Source organism: Eptatretus burgeri, chromosome 3 (genome assembly GCF_056783735.1).
Source record: "Eptatretus burgeri isolate ZD-2024b chromosome 3, Ebu_testis_v1, whole genome shotgun sequence".
Taxonomy (NCBI): Eukaryota; Metazoa; Chordata; class Myxini; order Myxiniformes; family Myxinidae; genus Eptatretus; species Eptatretus burgeri.
Genome location: NC_140963.1, coordinates 83,763,675 through 83,782,323, shown reverse-complemented (window position 1 = coordinate 83,782,323; position 18,649 = coordinate 83,763,675). Strand labels below are relative to the sequence as shown.

The 18,649-nt window shown below is 41.7% G+C and overlaps 1 protein-coding gene across 1 annotated transcript in view; it reads right to left on the bottom strand.

Moving 5' to 3' along the window:
- Window positions 1-275: 275 nt before the first annotated feature.
- LOC147030332 (double-stranded RNA-specific editase 1-like) overlaps window positions 276-18,649 on the bottom strand; it is a 35,552-nt gene continuing 17,178 nt past the window's right edge. Inside the window, exon 3 of the mRNA XM_085874271.1 lies at window positions 276-465. Coding sequence (XP_085730397.1) covers window positions 293-465 — 173 coding nt within the window. The 3' untranslated portion in view covers window positions 276-292. The remainder of the gene's footprint in view (window positions 466-18,649) is intronic.

Sequence of the window (18,649 nt, the reverse complement as noted above, 5' to 3'; positions counted from 1 at the left end):
CAATCTTATTAAAGACACAAAATTTAACAGAATGGCATGAACAGGGATGTCAGATTATTATTCCTCTATTTTTTTCTGTGCATTGGTCAACATTTGCATTGAAATTTGGACCAAAAGTGTTTCAGATTTGTGATCAGTAAATATCTACAGCAGACAGAGGATGGTGGTGTGATGTTGTGGAGTGCATTGACAAGCAGGAGTTCCAAAGGCAAGAGGAAAGGGCGAAAATATAACCATTAAAGTAAGTCATGGGGTTAGCCGATTACCTGATTTGCTTTTACCTGAGGCTGTGTTACCTGGCAATCTTGTCGCTGCATGACATTGTTAGGAGGCGCTCCCCCTGAAGGACTCCGTCCCAGGTCTGAAGGGAGCTGCAGGAGCGTACAGGGATGGTTCCTTCCCCTGACTCGATCTTGGTACGCAACTGTCCCCGTGCCTTTCGATTCGGGTGCTTATCGCCGGCCTCTGTCGAGCACAACGCAGGGGAAAATGAATCGTAAGAGTGGCTGAAGAATCTCCAAATAGTAACAAGGCAACCAATTGCCAACACAGGTTCTACAATTAAACTTCCCTCCACAATCTCCTCCATACATTTGCTCTGCTCCTTCTCCATCCTCCTGAACGATGTCCTTGTCATTATGGAAACCTACGTAGTCCAACCAGCTCCAACACAAGGCCCTCCAGATGTAAGAAGCATGTTCTCGGAATGTGTGAACGTGAGTTTGATTGGGATTCGCAGACTAAAATGCCTTTTATTGTCCCATCATGATGATTCACTTTCCCATAAATGTCGTGACATCGTTTAAATCGTATTCTGTGCATGTTCTTTAAAAACTAAGTGCAAAGAGGGGGCGGGGGGGGGGGGCGAGGGGTGGGAAGGAATATGAAATTACTTTTAATCAAAACCACAGTAACATTGGTCTTTTACGAACACTTTCAATCAACGTCCTGCATCATGTCATAATTCAAGCAGGAAAGGGAACTCTGGGCAGAAAAAAAAAAACTTGCTGTCTTAAATCCTCAACTTACCGAGTTGTTTAAATTCTCCACTTGTTTGAGATTTACAGTCTGGCCTAATACGTCGGACACTCGACACATGGCGCACAAGCAACAACTCTTGCCAACTCAAGTAGATACGCTCTGGAGATCTACGAATTGGAGAAGAATATGATTTGGTGAGAATTTTTTTTCTTAATTCTCCCAGGCTTGGAGATGGATTGTAGATTCGCTTGCTAAATATATCGGCCATGCAACAAACCCACTGCAATACGTCCACTTGGAATGCAATGAAGTTATATATTTGCTTACAGGCTGCTGTGAGGATTTTGTACATGATACGACACCACGGGCATCAGAAAACGGGGTCACTCCACAATGACACAATGTACAAACTGTAATACAATATGTTAACACTTCATATATGTCACACATATCTGACTCTTACTGGAAATCGTTCAGTGAAGTACGCTGTTGAGCACGAAGAAATGCTGGAAGAAACAGATACTAGCACTTCCTGTCTGTTGACCCCCAGATTAGCCTCATCTCTTTAAACAGATTCCATACCGTTGCAGTCTACACCAATGGCATGGCACTGAAAGAGACAGATCCATGTGAGGTATTTTACTATATTTCATTTGAGAAGGGTCTTGTTCCAAAATCGAAGATTTTTCAAGTATATTGGTTAGTCGATTTTGTTTATTCTGTCTCTGTCTGTCTGCTTGTCTGTTTGTCGCCTACAGGTCACAGTTTTAAACCCGTCTTCACGAAGCATCACCACATGGTCGAGTTTGCCATAAGGAAGAAGCCGATTGTTTTTGAGGTCAAAAGGTCAACATAGTCCCAAGGTCAACAACTACGGTGGTGTTTCTGAAATCCTTAATTTTCAGCCGATTGACTTGAAATTTGAACAGGATTTATATTTCAGGTCACTGAATTCAACCAGCCAATTATTTTTGAGGTCAAGATGGACCAAAAGGTCAACATAGTCTCAAGGTCAACAACTAAGGTGGTATTTCTAAAATCCTCAATTTTCATCCGATTGTCTTGAAATTTGAATAGGATTTTCATATCAGCTTGCTGAATTCAACCACCAATTACTTTTGAGGTCAAAATTGGCCAAAAAGGTCAGCAACTGAGGTGAGATTTCTGAAATCCTCAATTTTCATCCGATTGTCTTGAAATTTGAAGAGGATTTATATATTCAGGTAACTGAATTCAACCAGCCAATTATTTTGGAGGTCCATGTCGATCAAAAGGTCAACATAGGTGAAGGGTCAACAACTGAGGTTCCAAAATCCTCTATTTTCATCCCATTGACTTGAAATTTGAAGAGGACTTGCATGTCAGGTCACTGAATTCAACCACCAATTATTGAGGTGCATTTAGGTCATAAGGTCAACATAGGCCAAATTTCTAAAATTGTTAATTTCATCTGATTGATTTGAAATTTGAAGAGGATTTGCATATTTGGTCATTGAATTCAACCATCAATTATTTTTGAGGTCAAATTTGTTTTATGGACTTTGCAAGTATCATGTTCTGCACGACGTCTTTTTTGTGGTTTCGTTGTTTGGGGCTTTGTATGACTTCTATGCTCTCTGGAACTGCTGGACATAATGAGTTCAAAACTGGTGGTTGTACACAGATGCACATGGGATGTTTTTAGGGGGGAAAACATTTCATCCTCCTGGGGATTCAGGGTGGGAGGTGGACCCCAATTTTCTCCATGTAAATGTGTATAGTCTATACCCTACCTGGTGGAAGCTCGTATTACAAGCCATAAATCATGAAAGTGTGGGAATTACCATTCATAAGAATGGGTTATTTGATTGTTGAACAAACAAGGGGGGAGGTGGGGGGGGTTATTTTGGCAAAAAGCATGCAGAAGAGATGGCGGAGGAATTTGCAGAAGTTCAAAGCAGAGGATTATGACAGAAGAGTAATGTGTTAAAATTTGGCTGGAAACTGAACATAACCACTTTGGAACAAGGGTGCAGGAACCAACGTACTATGTAGTGGATATGTATGGCAAATGTATGCATGGAAACGGTACTCAGGAACAGCTGACTGAAGACTATGGTGACATTTATCAATTAATTTTGTATGCAAATGGGAGGGGAGGAGTGGGGAGGGAAGGGGAGGGTGACTACAGTAAGAAACTGAGAAAACGAAGAGAATAAAAGATGGTAGGAGTAAAAAAGGAGGGTGAGGGGAGTGGAGGGGATATGTATTGGGCATGTGCAGGAGGACTAGGGGAGGGGGGCAGGTTCAAAGTTCTGTTATATTAACTCATAATAAATACATGGCACCGAATGAGGGAAGTGAATATGCATGCAATGAATACACCTTGTACTACTGAATCTAATGAAGAAATTAATTCACCAACGATACAAATCGGATAGGTCAATGTTCAATCCAATACTAACAATATTATTGTGACACAAGTGTAGTACAAACCCAAATGCTAATGCCTTCAATCTAAACCCAAGTCCTAACAACCAAAACTTTACATCATCAACACCTGCTTAGTCAGTGTCACAGTGGCCAGTGCATCACACATTCCTCAGATGAGAGATTGGACTGCAGTATGGTACTATTACTGTAATGCAATAAACATAAAAGGATAAATGTGTTCTTTTACTGGGGTAAATGCAGTCATGTACTGCTGTTTCCTCTTTCACGATCTCAATTCATCCTTGGGATGACGTAATGGATGCATTCAATAAGTAAAACGTTCACAAACATCCACACCATTTATACCAACTTCCAGATCATTCAGGTCCACAAGAAGTCACAGCAAAGTAGAAACGAGGTTGAGGATGATGGTGTGATGGTGGAGGTGACGCTTGGCCCTACGTTTCTAATGAGCTCAGTATAAAACATGCATTGAGGATGCTCTTTCGCCATCTTGGTCCACCGAGCGTGACTGCTCCAAAGTTGGCACTTGGGTTTTAATTGCCATTGAAAAAGCGAGCGCCTATGAAACTTTGCATTCAATGACCTTCCAAAAACACTTCTGGCCATAGCATAAAATGTCTATGGTACAACTTATTAAATACCAACTCCTTCACTGTCGCAGAACCAAACTCCATGCGCCATGTACTCCACTGTCTATTGCCAAATGGATGTTGACTGATGACAGGATATGCCTGCCACATACCATCCTGTCTATGGCCCACACAATCGGTAGATATGGAGAGAGGGAAACAATAATTAGAATAATGAGCACATAGCTGGAGGAGTTTTTGCTCGTTTTAATTAGTGGTGCCTTGTTGTATGGAAATTGCTCGAAACATCCTTCAGTTTGTTATCTGAGACTCACCTTTTGTGAGCAGATTCCATAAGGGTGCAGTCTACAATAATGAGAGGTTATGAAAGTGCAGAAAGCTACAAGAAGATTAAAATGATGATTCAAGGAACTGGACTTTTTATTCAAGAAAAATCAGAGTGCAGGGAAGTCAAGGAAACCTCAACTATTTATGGATACTCATTCCCTTGCTGCAGATACTTATTCGGCCTTGTGGTAGAGTGCCTGTGGTAGTGATGTGGGACTTCATATAAATCTTTGTTATTAGTATACAGACATAACAGGACATGTGTTTTGATATCTTCATCATCTGTAAACTCAATGCCACGCAGATCCTCTTTTGGTGTGACAAGTGCTTTCATTGCATAACCGGTCATTGTGCATTGAAACTGCTGTTAATGTCCCAAAAGGCCATTGCCACAAATTTTGTGGATGATAAAGAGCCGTGCATGTATGCATCCGAGTTGCACCCATTGGTTGGACAGTTCATCTGACTTAACCCACAATTTCTATACTACAGCCACAATGTTGATGCTTACTGCTATGCGATTAAAAACATTTTCGGAGTTGTCATATTCACAATCGCCATGCCTTCCCCACAAGTTTTCCCTTCAGTGCAAAAGGACATTCTCTAAAGCAGGACTTTTACTGTGGAGGTGATGCAGGTCCTTACTATTATTTCCAACCATTTTCTCTTCAACGACTCGACCAGGGACAATAAAACCCATATCACTGTGAAGGTCTTTGTTGAGGACTTCCAGGAATCTTGCAAGATTGTGAAAGAAAACATCTGTCATTATTTACTTTTCACGAGGTGTATATAGGCATTAGGAAGAAGATAATTGTTTTCAGGACTCATGGTCACTTGATAGTTGCAATTCCATGGGGTTTCTGTATATCTTATGGGATTGTGAGTTGGACAGGCGACTGTAAAGGGCCATGACATGTTGGAGCTGTTTTGATCTCGGGTTCTGTGAAGTCGGTGATACCATGACAGGGGAGGGGGAAGCATTAAATATTCTGCTGTTTCAATGTGGGAATTCCCATTTGATTTTATGAGTGGGATGAAGATGACAGAATTGTGAGAGGGGGAGGGTGCAGACTTAGACTTATGGTTAGGAGGCAGAGCTTGAGGACTTGGGGTTTGGGAGGGGGGTGGATGACGGAGTTTGTTGGGGGGAGGGGGTGGGAGGGTTGAGGACTTCAAGTCACATTTTACATTGTGCAGATGTTCCACAGATCCCTGATATAATTAGAAAAGAGCATGATAGAACATTATAAATGTATGTGGAAAAATTAATGGCCCAGACTGGGAATCAAACCCAGGAAGACCCTCTCAAAAGCAGGTCCAAGTTGCTCCTATGGTTGGCAGCAAGTGCCCCAGAAGCAGTTGGGGAAAGAGAGCAGCACTTGCATATGTGGAAGAGTTGTGTTACTCAGCTGGTGGGTTGCCCAGATAGCAGAGCACTGGTGTGGTTTGCCAGAGGACCTGGGTTTGATTCCTGGTCTGGGTCTGTAATTTTTTCCACATATAATTATGATGTTCTATCCTGCTCATTTCTAATTATATTACTACACCTCCTGTGGTGTTTAGTGGGGGACATGGATGTCTTCCCCACAGGGGGAAGACCCTCTTGAGAGCAGGCCCAAGCTGCTCCTGTGGTTGGCAGCGAGTGCCCTGGTAACAGTGGTGGAAAGAGAGTGGCACCTGTATCTGTGGAAGAATTGTGTTGCTCAGCTGGTGGGTCACCCAGATAGCTCAGATGGCAGAGCACTGGTACAGTTTGCCAGAGAACCTGGGTTCGATTCGCAGTCTGGGCCCATAGTTTTTCCACATATATTTAAGATCCCTGATAGTTAATTTTAATGGTTGGCACCAATAATGTCTCCATTCCATACTGGCTGGATTTCACTTTGGTATGAAATGTTGGACTGAGATCTCATCACGTCACAATATTCTTCAATAAATCACCGAAGTAGCATTCCACGAGCCATATTGCAATGGGGCAAACCAGTTGTCTTTTGATCAAACGCAAGTTCCTTTGGCATCACCAAGGACTGATTGAACTTCAAGTGAGAATCAATCACAGCTTCCATACTTCTTAGCAATGACATGCAATTCCTTTCCAAATGCACCACATATCAGGATGTCAAGCTTCCATCCTGTCATCTGCACTCACCCTTCCATGAGCTTCAATTTCAAATTAAAACTAGAACGACAACCTTCGACATCACGACGTCGCCAGATATGCCTCTGCCCACATTATTACATCATTATACGTACCTGTACCAAGTTTAATTTTAATCCCTGAACCCAGATTTAAAATATTCAATAATTCTGTCTGCCAGACCATGCATCTGATCAGGTTGAAAGTTAAAACATATATTCCACACTTCCACGAGATCATAACTATGATGTTTCACATCAATTAATGAAGCTGTTCACGAGAAAGATTTTTGAAAAGAATTTCGTTCATACCAATATGGCTGCCAAACAATGTGACCTATTAATTATTCGTGCACACCTGAGTATCCCCAAGGGTTGGGTTTCCCAAGGGTTGGGAACATGTAGGTGAAGTTTCCCCTCGATCTGTCAAGCTGTTATGGAGAAGAAGATTTTAAAACGTTTATTCTTCAAAAAAATCATCGCTGCCAAACCACATGGCCGATGACGTCATCAATTTTTTTGCCAATTATAATTTAGCCCAAGATGACCCTCAAAAATTTTTCATACGGATTGGATAAAGCGTTTGACATATGCAATTATGATGTCATAATGAAGCCACGTATGACATCATCAAAAAAACACACTTCCCTTGGCATGTGCCAAGTTTCAATTTTTTCCATGGAGCGGTTTTGGAGATACAAACATGCAAAGTTTTTCTTTTTTTCCAAAATGTCTGCCACACCACATGGCCTCTGACATCATAGTCATCACAAAAACATTCCATGTGAGTAGTTGCATCTACAGTGAAAATTTCATGAAATTTCTATCGTGAAAAACAAAACCATGCCGCCCCACTTCGAGACAACCCCGCTTCGATCGGACACCTGACCCACGACGTCCTCTTTATCATATCAAATTCAGAATGGGTTGCCGATCAAGTCTTTGGAGTTTCTCGTTGATCGGATAACGCTTTTTGTCCAACATGGCTGCGAGACCATGTGACCGGCGATGTTGAAATTTTCAACAAATATTCCCCATGCCGCGTCAATCATACGAAAAAAAAAATCTCTGGAACCGCTTATCCTTTTGATGGGAGGCTTTGCAGTGATGATCCACTACTATTGCTACATATATTTTATTTAACAATGACATCATCAGTCATATTATGTGGCAGCCATGTTGGTTTTAAGGAAATAATTGAACAATTATTTCTCTGAAACCATTTAAAGAGCAGGTTGTGGGTCACCAAACATGTTCTGAAAATTTATCAATATGATTATATGTGCATTAAATAGTTCGATGCAAACTATCGTGGTCGCCTAACTATTGGGAAAATTAATGAAATTTAACTCCGAAGTTGTTATTTCTCGAGGCTGTTTAAAAAAACAGCCGCGTGCCATATATGGATGTTGACGTCACGTTCTCCAAAACAAAGCGGACGCTCACTCGCTCATTGAAGAAGTGTCCAGTTCAGCGGGCCGTTCTTTCGCTTTTTTGAGCTTGCAACTGTCTATATTATCCTTTTTAATTTTGTATTATTGTAGAACAAAGTTATTTGGATATTTGTACATCATGCCTCATACGTGTGTCATCATGTTTTGCGAAAATGGCTGGAAAACAGGTAATCGCTCCCACCGATTCCCGAAGGAATCAAACATTCGCCAGCAGTGGATAAGATTTGTACAAACAAAACGGGAGAATTTTCCCCTGAAGAAAACGGGTAAAGAGGACACTTTGGATAGACTTGTCATTTGTGGTGACCATTTCACAGCCGAGGATTAAGAAGGCATAAACGCTTCTGATCACCACTCTGTGAATATGAGTTGTTGGTTGACAAGTTCTCCAGATACTGCTCAGTCACAGAATCAATTGTCGAGTTTAAGTGAGAAAAACCTTGAAATGTATTCTTAAAGAGTACATGGAAAAACACATAAATAAACTTTCTGAAAAACACAAGCATGAAAAAATTTCTCAACAAATCAACTTATTGTTGATTAAATTACTTTTTTTAACAGCATCAGCAAATTGGGCTATTTCATTTCAATTGTAAAAAATTGATCAATTTTCCACTTTTTTTTTTCTAAATTTGGTAGAATATTTCCCAATGAGGCTAAACATGTTTTGGTATTTATATGCCACAACGGTTTCTTGAAAGTTGGGGTTTGTTCTAACTGTTCACTTTCGCTGGGGTCAAGCTCAGCTGTCAGAAAGACTTCAACGCCAAGGCTACGGTGTATAATATATTTGGGTCCATTATTGATTCATTTTATTTCTGACTCTTGGGTGACTAGAGGGTTAAAAATTATTATATCAAGTCACAGACGAATCAAACTTTACATTATTTTATACATCGAACAAGAAAATGAAAATTACCCCCGTGCGGGAGTGACGGTCATCTCTGCGAGAAAATATATAGCCTCCTGAAAGTATGGCAGATTTTGCAAACTTTGAAGTCACGTGACGCGAAAACGAAAGTGAATATCAAAAATCCGGCCCGACCAAATTTAGATATTGTCCCATAGATTCATATGCCACAATCAAATTCAAGATCGCTTGAGAAATGGCGGAGGAGATAGAATTTGAAAATCGTCATTTTCGCAACGGACGGACGGACGGACGGATCGAAGGACATCTACACCCATATTATTAGGTCATGCTCGAAGAGATGACCTAAAAATGTACAAACCAATCTGTCTGGTGGAGTCTGTCAGTGTGAACTGCCGGGCAGTCAGTCCTGCCACTTGTACATGAAATAGGCCATTTTCTGGCAATTGCAAGTGGCTCAAATTTATATGGCTCAGGGCCAGAAACTCCATAGTATAAATTCCCATCGTCCTCCGACTCGTCCTCAGCAATATCAGAATAAAAACACTCAATTTCATCGGCGCTGAAATCACTCTCTGATTCGCATCTCGCCATTGTTCACACGCTGTTTCCGAATGTTCACGAAGTTTTCGGAGAACGTGACATCATAGCATCTTCAGTAAATTCCGGTCTGTTTTTCGATCACTGACAAAAGTTTTGACTTAAAAGTTAATTTTAGCATATTTTGTGTTTCAAATGTAAGAAAATAATTGCCCAACGATTATTAATGTGATTACAACCTTCGAATCACGTGAAGTCATCAGCGACCCAAAATCTGCTCTTTAACCTATCAACACCATACTTTGCAGTTATGATCTACTGTGCTTGCTGCATACATTTGACTTAAAAACAACGTCATCAGTCAAGTGGTGTGGCAACGAAAATCATAAAAAGTTATATTTTGGAAACCACTATAGCAATCGATGTGAATCTTTGCAGTTGTGATCCATTGCCCTTCCTACATGTAATGCAACATGTTTAATATTGATCTGTTAAGCAGTTTTGGAGAAAAAGGTTTTTTTTAATTTTCGGTTTTCAAGCTAACTTGGCTGCCAAACCACGTGACCTATGGCATTGAAAATTTGGACTCTGCCCAGGATTGGGTAGAGGATTCCATCTGTGAACTTTTGTTTTGATCGGATAAGGTTCATTTTTCTATTCAATATGGCTGCCACACCACGTGACTTATGATATCATTTCCACATTGTATGTAATGCAGCTATATTGTTAGATGTTACTTGGTAAACTTCACTTTAATTGGATAAGTGGTTCCAGCGAAAACATTATTTTATATTTTTCTTCAATCAAATATGGCCGCCGAACCACGTGACATCAATTATTCTTTATCACCCCAGTATCCCCAACTCATGATGAACATGTCTGTTAAGTTTGCCCTCAATCTGTCCAGCCATCCTGGAGAAGGTTTTTGAAGGTTTTAGGGTAAATCCAAGAAGGCTGCCAGACCATGTGACCTATGACGTCATAATTATCAAATATTATTCAGCACGGTGAATCGATAATTTCAATTGTTGTTGTCATCAATTTCAAATTTACAATTTTGAGACGACCCCGGTTCGAGCCAACCTTACAATTTCAAATTGTAAGGTTGTAATCACTTTGATCTGTAAAGTGGTTCTGGAGAAGATTTTTTCCTTTAAAATATAACAATATGGCTGCCAAACCACACGATGGATGACGTCATAATTTTTTCTGTGTTCACATCCTTCCCTCGATGAACCACAGAAATTTTCATACTAATTGGATGCAACGATCTAAGTGTCGAATTTTCACAGGGATACCACTTCACCAATGACGTCATAGTCAAATCAATCATTCCCCATGCAGAGTAGTTGCCAGATGCCAAGTTTCAATTTTTTTCCATGGTGCTGTTTAGGAGATACAGAGGTCCAAAGTTTTCCCTTTTTTGTATTTGTATACCCTCTGGTCTACGCCTAGTTGGTCAGGGGTTCATCCTACAGCAAGGTAACGGCCCAAAACATACCTCCAGGCTCTGTCAGAACTCCCTTCGAAGAAAAGAACAAGACGGGATATTTCAAATCATGGAATGGCCAGCACAGTCTTCAGACTTAAACCCCATCGAGCTGGTTTGGGATGAACTGGACAGAAGGATGAAAGCAAAGCAACCTACAAGTTCAACACATTTGTGGGAACTTCTGCAACAGTGTTGGGAAGAACTTTCTCAACAATATTTAATTTCCATTGAAGAAAGAATGCCACGAGTATGTTCGGCTGTTATTTCTGCAAAAGGTGGCTACTTTGATGAGTCAAAATTTAGACTAAATTTTGTTCAACCTCTCGCCCCCCCCCCCCACCCCCCGTACCCTCTTCATGAGTGCAGATGTCGATGCGGTCGATACACTTTGGTGCAATATGTGTGACGAAGATTGTGGTTAAGGCAAATATCTATTATTTTGGGGGGGAGGGCAAGAAAAACCCCTCTACATCCCCTTAATGAGTGCAGATTTTGATGTGGTCAATATACCTTCGTTAGGCATCAGATATGAAGCTTATGGCCAAGTTTCATCAAAATCGTGTGTTTGGTTCAAGCGATAATGACTGAAGTGTTTTCGGACTGACACACTGACTGATTGCTCACTCACTCACCTACCGACCGACACTGCTCGATCGAATAAGCTCACCTGACAAAAGTCCAGGTGAGCTAAAAAAAAAAAAAATTATGTAATCTGCAAGCATAGTTATTGTCTTCCATGCCATTGGCATCTCGACGTGCTTTCCAAGGACTCACTCCCAAGGGCAGCATGTCAGTGAGCTGTCTGTTGTATACAAGGTTACATCTAGCCTTGATCATCGTTCCCTCATCGATTTCTGCCACCCCCACGCACCCACTCCCCAAAAAGTCATCACTCCAGGTCGGATGCATTCCTCAAGAAAATGGGAGGTCAGCGGTTTGAATCCTGATTGAGTCATATCATAGACTAAAAAAATGGTACGTGCTGCTTCCTTGCTTGCACTCAGAATTTAAAAAAGACAAAGTATGGACAAACATAGGTTAGCAACAATTACACAGGCTTGATATGCCTAATGGCCTCCTCATGCATGAAAGTTCCTTGTAAGGGAACTCGTATTACATTATTTCTTATAAACCCTAATGTGCTCTCCCAAAGTCCGGCTGGTTGCCCACCTACATTCATCCATCCCCTTATTCTCCTGATGGTGGAATCATCTACCTGTGCCCATTTTCTCGTCCTCCTCACTTCAGACCTTCTTGTGCGATGCTCATCACGACCTCATAGACTTACCCATGCACATCCACAATCTCTTTCCCACGCTGATTACTTCCCATTCCATTCCTTTAAGACTGTTGTTACTCAAGCTTATTCCTCTTTCCCTCCGTGTGTTTGTCCACACCGACTCCCAACCCTTCCACCCTCCACCCCAAACCCCATGACGCACATGTACCCTTTGGCAGTGTGTAAACTCAATCACTACCCTTTGCAATTTAACTCCACAATAAAGCTCGATCCCTGTTTCGAAAAATAAAGTGTGATAAACAGATGGAAAAGGACAACTATGCTCAATTTACAAATAATATGAGAACATTCCCTTGATCCCTTTTCCTTCAGTTTGTGGAATTCAGAGCTCCAAAACGAGGCCCGACTCTGAATCCAAAAAATACAAAAAAGTATTCCTGCATCACAAACCCTGCTATTCTCACCAAAGCTCCAAGGTTAGCATCTCACATCACCTTCAATAATCACCTGTGGCCTTTTCTATCAACACTAACCCACCCACATCCCTCCACCCCTCCCCCAACCCCTTTTCACCTTCTCACTCCCACATGCAGCCTTCTGGTTTGTTATCCCTATATCCAAGGTTTTCCAAGTCTCCATTGCCCCACTGCCAGGACATCATCCTACACCAGGGCTGCAACCAGGATTTTTCTTATTGGGGGGGGGGGGGGTGTGAAGGCTAAGGTTACCTGCTAAATGATTAAGTAGCCAGAAGTCCACAAAATATTAAAGTACAAAATCAAGGTGATGGGGTGAGAGTGCAAGTGTGATAATCAGTCTCCACTGAGATGTACCAACTGTGAAGCTCTGCCAGTAGTGCTCGTCCAATCAGATGATTTTCTCCCAGACTTGAGCCCCCTGAACTCTCCCCCACCCCAGTTGTGCAAAGGTGCTACACCATTAATTCTGCTCTACGACTAAACCAAATTTTGCATCAAAAATACAAAAGAGTCAGACAAGAGATATGCACATTATTTACACTAAATTGTGACAAGGTTTGTGGCATTATAACCACTGCCACCGAAGGTGGATGGAAGTTATGTATTCACCCCTGTTTGTCTGTTTGTAAGCAGGATATCTCAACAAGTTAGGGATGGATTTGGACATACGAGTAACTTGGTGGACAGGTTGAGTTTGTGACAAAGACCAATTGATCAGATTTTGGTGAAGATCCGGATCCAGATCCGAGACGATATTTTTTTCAGTTATTTTTTTCACAATTGAGAGATCGGGTGAAAAACGATATATAGCACAATAGCTCAAAAAGATGTGGACGGATTTGGATGAAATTAGGTGGACAGGTTGGGTCAGTGACAAGAATAAGCTGATTCCACTTAGGTTAAGGTGCCGATGCAGATCCGGCAATCAGTGGAATACAAAATGTGAACTGTTCACCCTGGCAGAGATATGTGCTCTTCTGAGTGCCGTTGTACTTTTAAAATGTTATTCTAACACTGTGCGTGGCGTTGTAGCCTTGTACCTCCATCACAGGCCTTGTCTCTCATTGATCTCGTTTCATTACTTTTGATGACAGTTTGAGTGCTCGACAAGTCCAACGAGCACGTCCATTCACTTGCACAATGTGTACTTCCATCGATGGTTGCCGGAGATGTGGAGGGGGATTCTGGAATCGAGAATTCTGGAAATTTAGGTCGGATTGTACTCGCAGCATGCTCACAAGTATATTTCCAGTTCATTTCCTGCCAATAGTAACAAAACTCAGCAGGAAAACTCTCAACTTAAATCAGTTAGTTATTTATATCCTTTCCAAAGGAGGGCACTCTATCAAATGAAAAAGATAGTGGAAATTAAAAGCTGTTAAAAAAGTTTTGTCATGAACTCTCAATTTTCTTTGTGCATTAAATGTCATTCATCAAAGTCTGTCTCTGTCTCTGTCTCTCTGTCACACACACACCACACACACACACACACACACACACACACACACACACACACACACACACACACACACACACACACACACACACACACACACACACACACACACACACACACACACACACACACACACACACACACACACACACACACACACACACACACTTGGATTTATTGTGGCAAAATGTCACATAGTACGAACTCTTTCGATAATATTTCTGATGCAGTAGCAATTTAAGAGATTATTTTTTGATTTTCTTTGTTTACGTCATTCAGACAGCTGTAAATAAAGAAAGTGTTTCCCATCATCAAACTCAATTTAAAGGCTGTCGTTTAAGAAGATTATTCGATGATCTTGGAATGGTCGGGTTTGTCGGGTTTCTCCCCCAGCCCAAGCAACTACTTTTTCAATGGAATTTTTATTCGACTGTACTTCCGTACATCCTCGTAACACTCATCAAAACTTTCAAGGTTCCATCAATAAATCTCAAAGTGCTGTCACTTTCCATACCCATATAAAATAATTTCTGCATCTATCATGGGCTGTAAAGGCTTAGTCCACCCAGAATGGTCTTGAATCCGATTTCATCCGTGTGCCAACGATGTTAAAATGTCATTTCTACAATATATAAAAATATGGGTTCATGCCGGTATAAAATTTGGCCTTTTATTACGAGTTCCATCCGAGTTATTAATCTCCCATTTACGCTGTGATGTCGGTAATTCTTACACCGAAAGGTTATGTCTTCCTTTCCTCTTTTGAGTGTCATCTCTGTCATTGGCCATGGCCTGAGAAGTCTTTCAATTCACTGCACAATAAACTGTTACAATGTGATCTGTTCAGTTATTTGTGCATTTCAGCTTACATTATAATGAGCGGCCACTTGTACAATGGATATATAACAATCAAAGACCCATTGATGTTTTATTCAGGCTCCTTGTTCCTGGTGTGATGACGTTTTACCATATGTTACATCGCTCTATGATACATCTCACAGGCTGAAGCACCGAGGTAACACGTTGGCAACTAGAACACATTTGATGTTCTCCATACAAGTGATGGATTCCCCATTAGGATTAATGATGCAACACCATCTTGTTTGTCTTAAAGCTTTGGTGGAGAAGTTAGTGAAGGCACTTTGACGTCCTGTCGACTTCAGATATGAAACGGATGAAGAGGATTTGAAGACTGCATGTTAATCAACTCAATCAGGCAGACACATGCTGCTGCTTTGATGGCGAGGCCTAACTGGTAGAACTTGGAGCTTCAGATCGTCTGATAATTGGGTGAATGCACCGACCATTTCGCAGAAAATCCCTGTATGTATTCCATGACTACTCTAGCCTCAGTTCCACATTCCCGAGGACGCAACCACCGCCAACATTGGTTGCCTTTTCCAGGTAGGCTTGATGAGTTGTGTTTGATACAATGAGATGTGCAGATAAGCCACAGGAATTAAAAAGAGTAGCATTTCCATTTTTGTCAACCCCCCCGCCCCCTCACGATCACCCGACACTCTCTCACACTCGCGCACACACACACACACACACACACACACACACACACACACACACACACACACACACACACACACACACACACACACACACACACACCAAAGCTTGGCCATATTTCTTCTCACTCCAAAGCCATAAATGTGACCAATGTAGTGAAAAACAACGCAGTGTTTCATTTTGATTGTTCATCGATAAATTGATGACGATAGATCTTGAGTTGATTAACCATCTCTTTGTTCCACAAAACGTTCACACTAAAGAGGGGTTGTTGCAACATCGCCAGATGTGTTGAATTCCCAGCGGCCTCGTCTCAAGACCCTAAGTTGATTACAAAAAGATAACTCATTGCAACAAGTCAAGGAGAGACGTAAGAGCATTGTGGACTTGCCAGAGCCGCGTGCGCTTTCTTAAACCCGATACAAGCAGTGACATTTGACGTGAAATGTCTTTCTTGAAATGATTACGTGGTCAGTATCAAAAACAAAATTACATTTGTCCACAGCTACTTTTTCGACACTCAGCAATGCCTCGTCCGTCAGTGGACTCACAGCGGATGGATCAGAAGACATTATCTCCAATATGTCCACGATTGTTCCGATCAAAAAGAAAAGCTCATGCCAGAGTACCTGCCATGAATTTCTTAGCTTTGTGAGGTACGTACGTAGGTACATTTTTTTTCTTCAGAAAAAAGATGCTTTGTGAGGTATGTCTGTGGTCACAGTAAAAAGGCTACTATTGGTCAGATTCTTTTCTTTTTGCTCTCTATCAATTGTGAGGTGGTCCCGTGACCCACATTTTCCTGTAGCTTTGCACTCAACCACAATGAGCTCAAAAATCTAAGCAAGAGTTCTGCAGGTTCTCTATTGTCACTAATTTTAGAGAGAGAGAGAGAGAGAGAGAGCCCTGGAGGTTAATTTTTCTTGCCAGGTTTGTCATTCGACATCAGCATTCAAAGTGCTGCAACCCCTCCAAGGGGGTCGCGGCCTGAGAAATATAGCGCTCGACACTGGGAGATCTCTAATCAACACCTTTGTATAGAGAGCAGTGCTCTTCTCCTCTGCGTGCATTGGCACGAGATGAGTCTCCCTCAAGTAATTCCTCGGCATTGCAATTTATGAGGGTTTGCTATCAGCGCTTGTGTTCGGGTTATGGCTAGATGCTAGGGGATAGCCATTACTGTTCGACGTCCGGAACGTCGGTGGTGGACGTTCAGCCTGGCGGAGATATGCTCTCACCATAAATTGCAATGTGGACGTCGGTGGTAGACGTTAGTGTCACCTGTTGGGACTAGCTGTTCGGAGCAATTGTTCGGGCTATATGTTAAGACTCGATGTAAGGGCTAACCATTAGTGTCACCTGTTAGGGCCAGCTGTGAGGGTAAACTGATAGTATTACCTGTTAGCGTTAGCTGTTAGCCATTACCAGTGGCTAACAGCATCCCCATGTGCACACAATTCTCCGCATCATGTTAATGCTTCAATTTCCCCATCTTCTTCTTCATCCAAATTCCCAACCAGGGAATATAACCGAGGCCGATGACAAGATAACTCTACAACCCTATCAAAGGACTGTCGGATTGCTTCCAGCATTCACACACAATACTTTGCTGTTTATAAATCCCATTAAATTTTGACGATAATTTCCACCATCCTGTTCATTGCCATGTATGGACGTTGAATCTTGGTTATATTGTTATCTTGTATTAATAATTATGCAAAGAAAGCAAATTCAAGAAGGTGTTTATGTGCATGTCACCTCATGTTTCCATCACACTTGCTAGTCCTAATTTGTATCCTGTGTGTGTGCTCGACGACACCAGATTTCTTACCGTAAAAATATAATACTGTACCATGAGTCATCGTGGCTTGGAAATGCCGGTGATTGTTTCTATTCCTCAGTGATCATTCCTTCAGATTCTTGATATTCAGAGCCTAAAATTCATCGTTTTCTTAATTTGACTGGATTGAGGGGATAGGGTGAGAGGGTTCACCTAACACTATCAATAAACTGATATTTCCTGGGATCTAAGAGGAGTTAGAAAAATAATGGTACCAAATGGAGGTCACACTAAAACTAGAACGACACTCGGGAGAGCGCATACCTCCGCCAGGCTGAACATTTTTTATTTTTTTTTGTATATATAGTCGAGGCTTGTGGAAGAGCTAATACTGGAACACTGAACGGATCAGGACACAGCAGGCCAAAAGAAATAGCAGAGAGAGGGGGGAATCACCAACAGCAGAGCCGAAGGCCAAGGCGGAGGGAGATGTGGACAAACAATGGGTGTGGGACTATGGGGAGGAATGTGGGGTAGGAAAGGATGCATGGGGTGGACAAGATGGACACAGAAGGAAACTCTCAGAGGGGAAAACTGGAAATTTGGAAGGAGGGGGAGATTAGGGTCAGGTGGAGAAGGGAAGGAGGTTAACAAAGGAAGAAAAGATCATGTTTTGGGATTGGGAATGATCTGAGATGATGGTGAACAGCTGTCTTGGAGACTTGGAGGGAAGAAAGAGATTGAAGAGGATGTGGAAATTGATTCCACAGATGGGGAAAAAGAGTAATGAATAGAGGTGAGCAGTTATCATAGATTTAGGAAGTTTCACCAGATGGGGATTGATGGTGGACAGTGTGTACCACGCAGAAACCTGACGGCGGGTGGGGGGGGGGGAAGCACAGAAAGAGCAGAAAAGTGCAAGACCAGAAAGGAGGCAATAAAAGACAGAGAGACCACTGACCTGTTGGTTTATGTTCTGTATCCCACTGATAGGCTGGATCTGCATCCAGACCTGAATTAAAATGTCATCAGCTTGTTCTTGTCAACAAACCAAGTCATCCACCAGGTTGTCACAATCTGTCCAATTCATTTTGAAATATCGTGCTATGTATCGTTTTTGGCTCCATCTCTCAATGGTGAAGAATCACTTAAAACAATATAATATCTGGATCCGGATCTTCACAAAAATTGAATCAATTCGTCCTTGTCTCACACCTAACCTCTCCACCAAGTGTCATCCAAATCTGTCCATAACTTTTTGAGATATCCTGCTAACAGACAAACAAAACAGACAGACAAACAAACAGACAGGGATATAAACATAACCTCCATCCACCTTCGGTAGT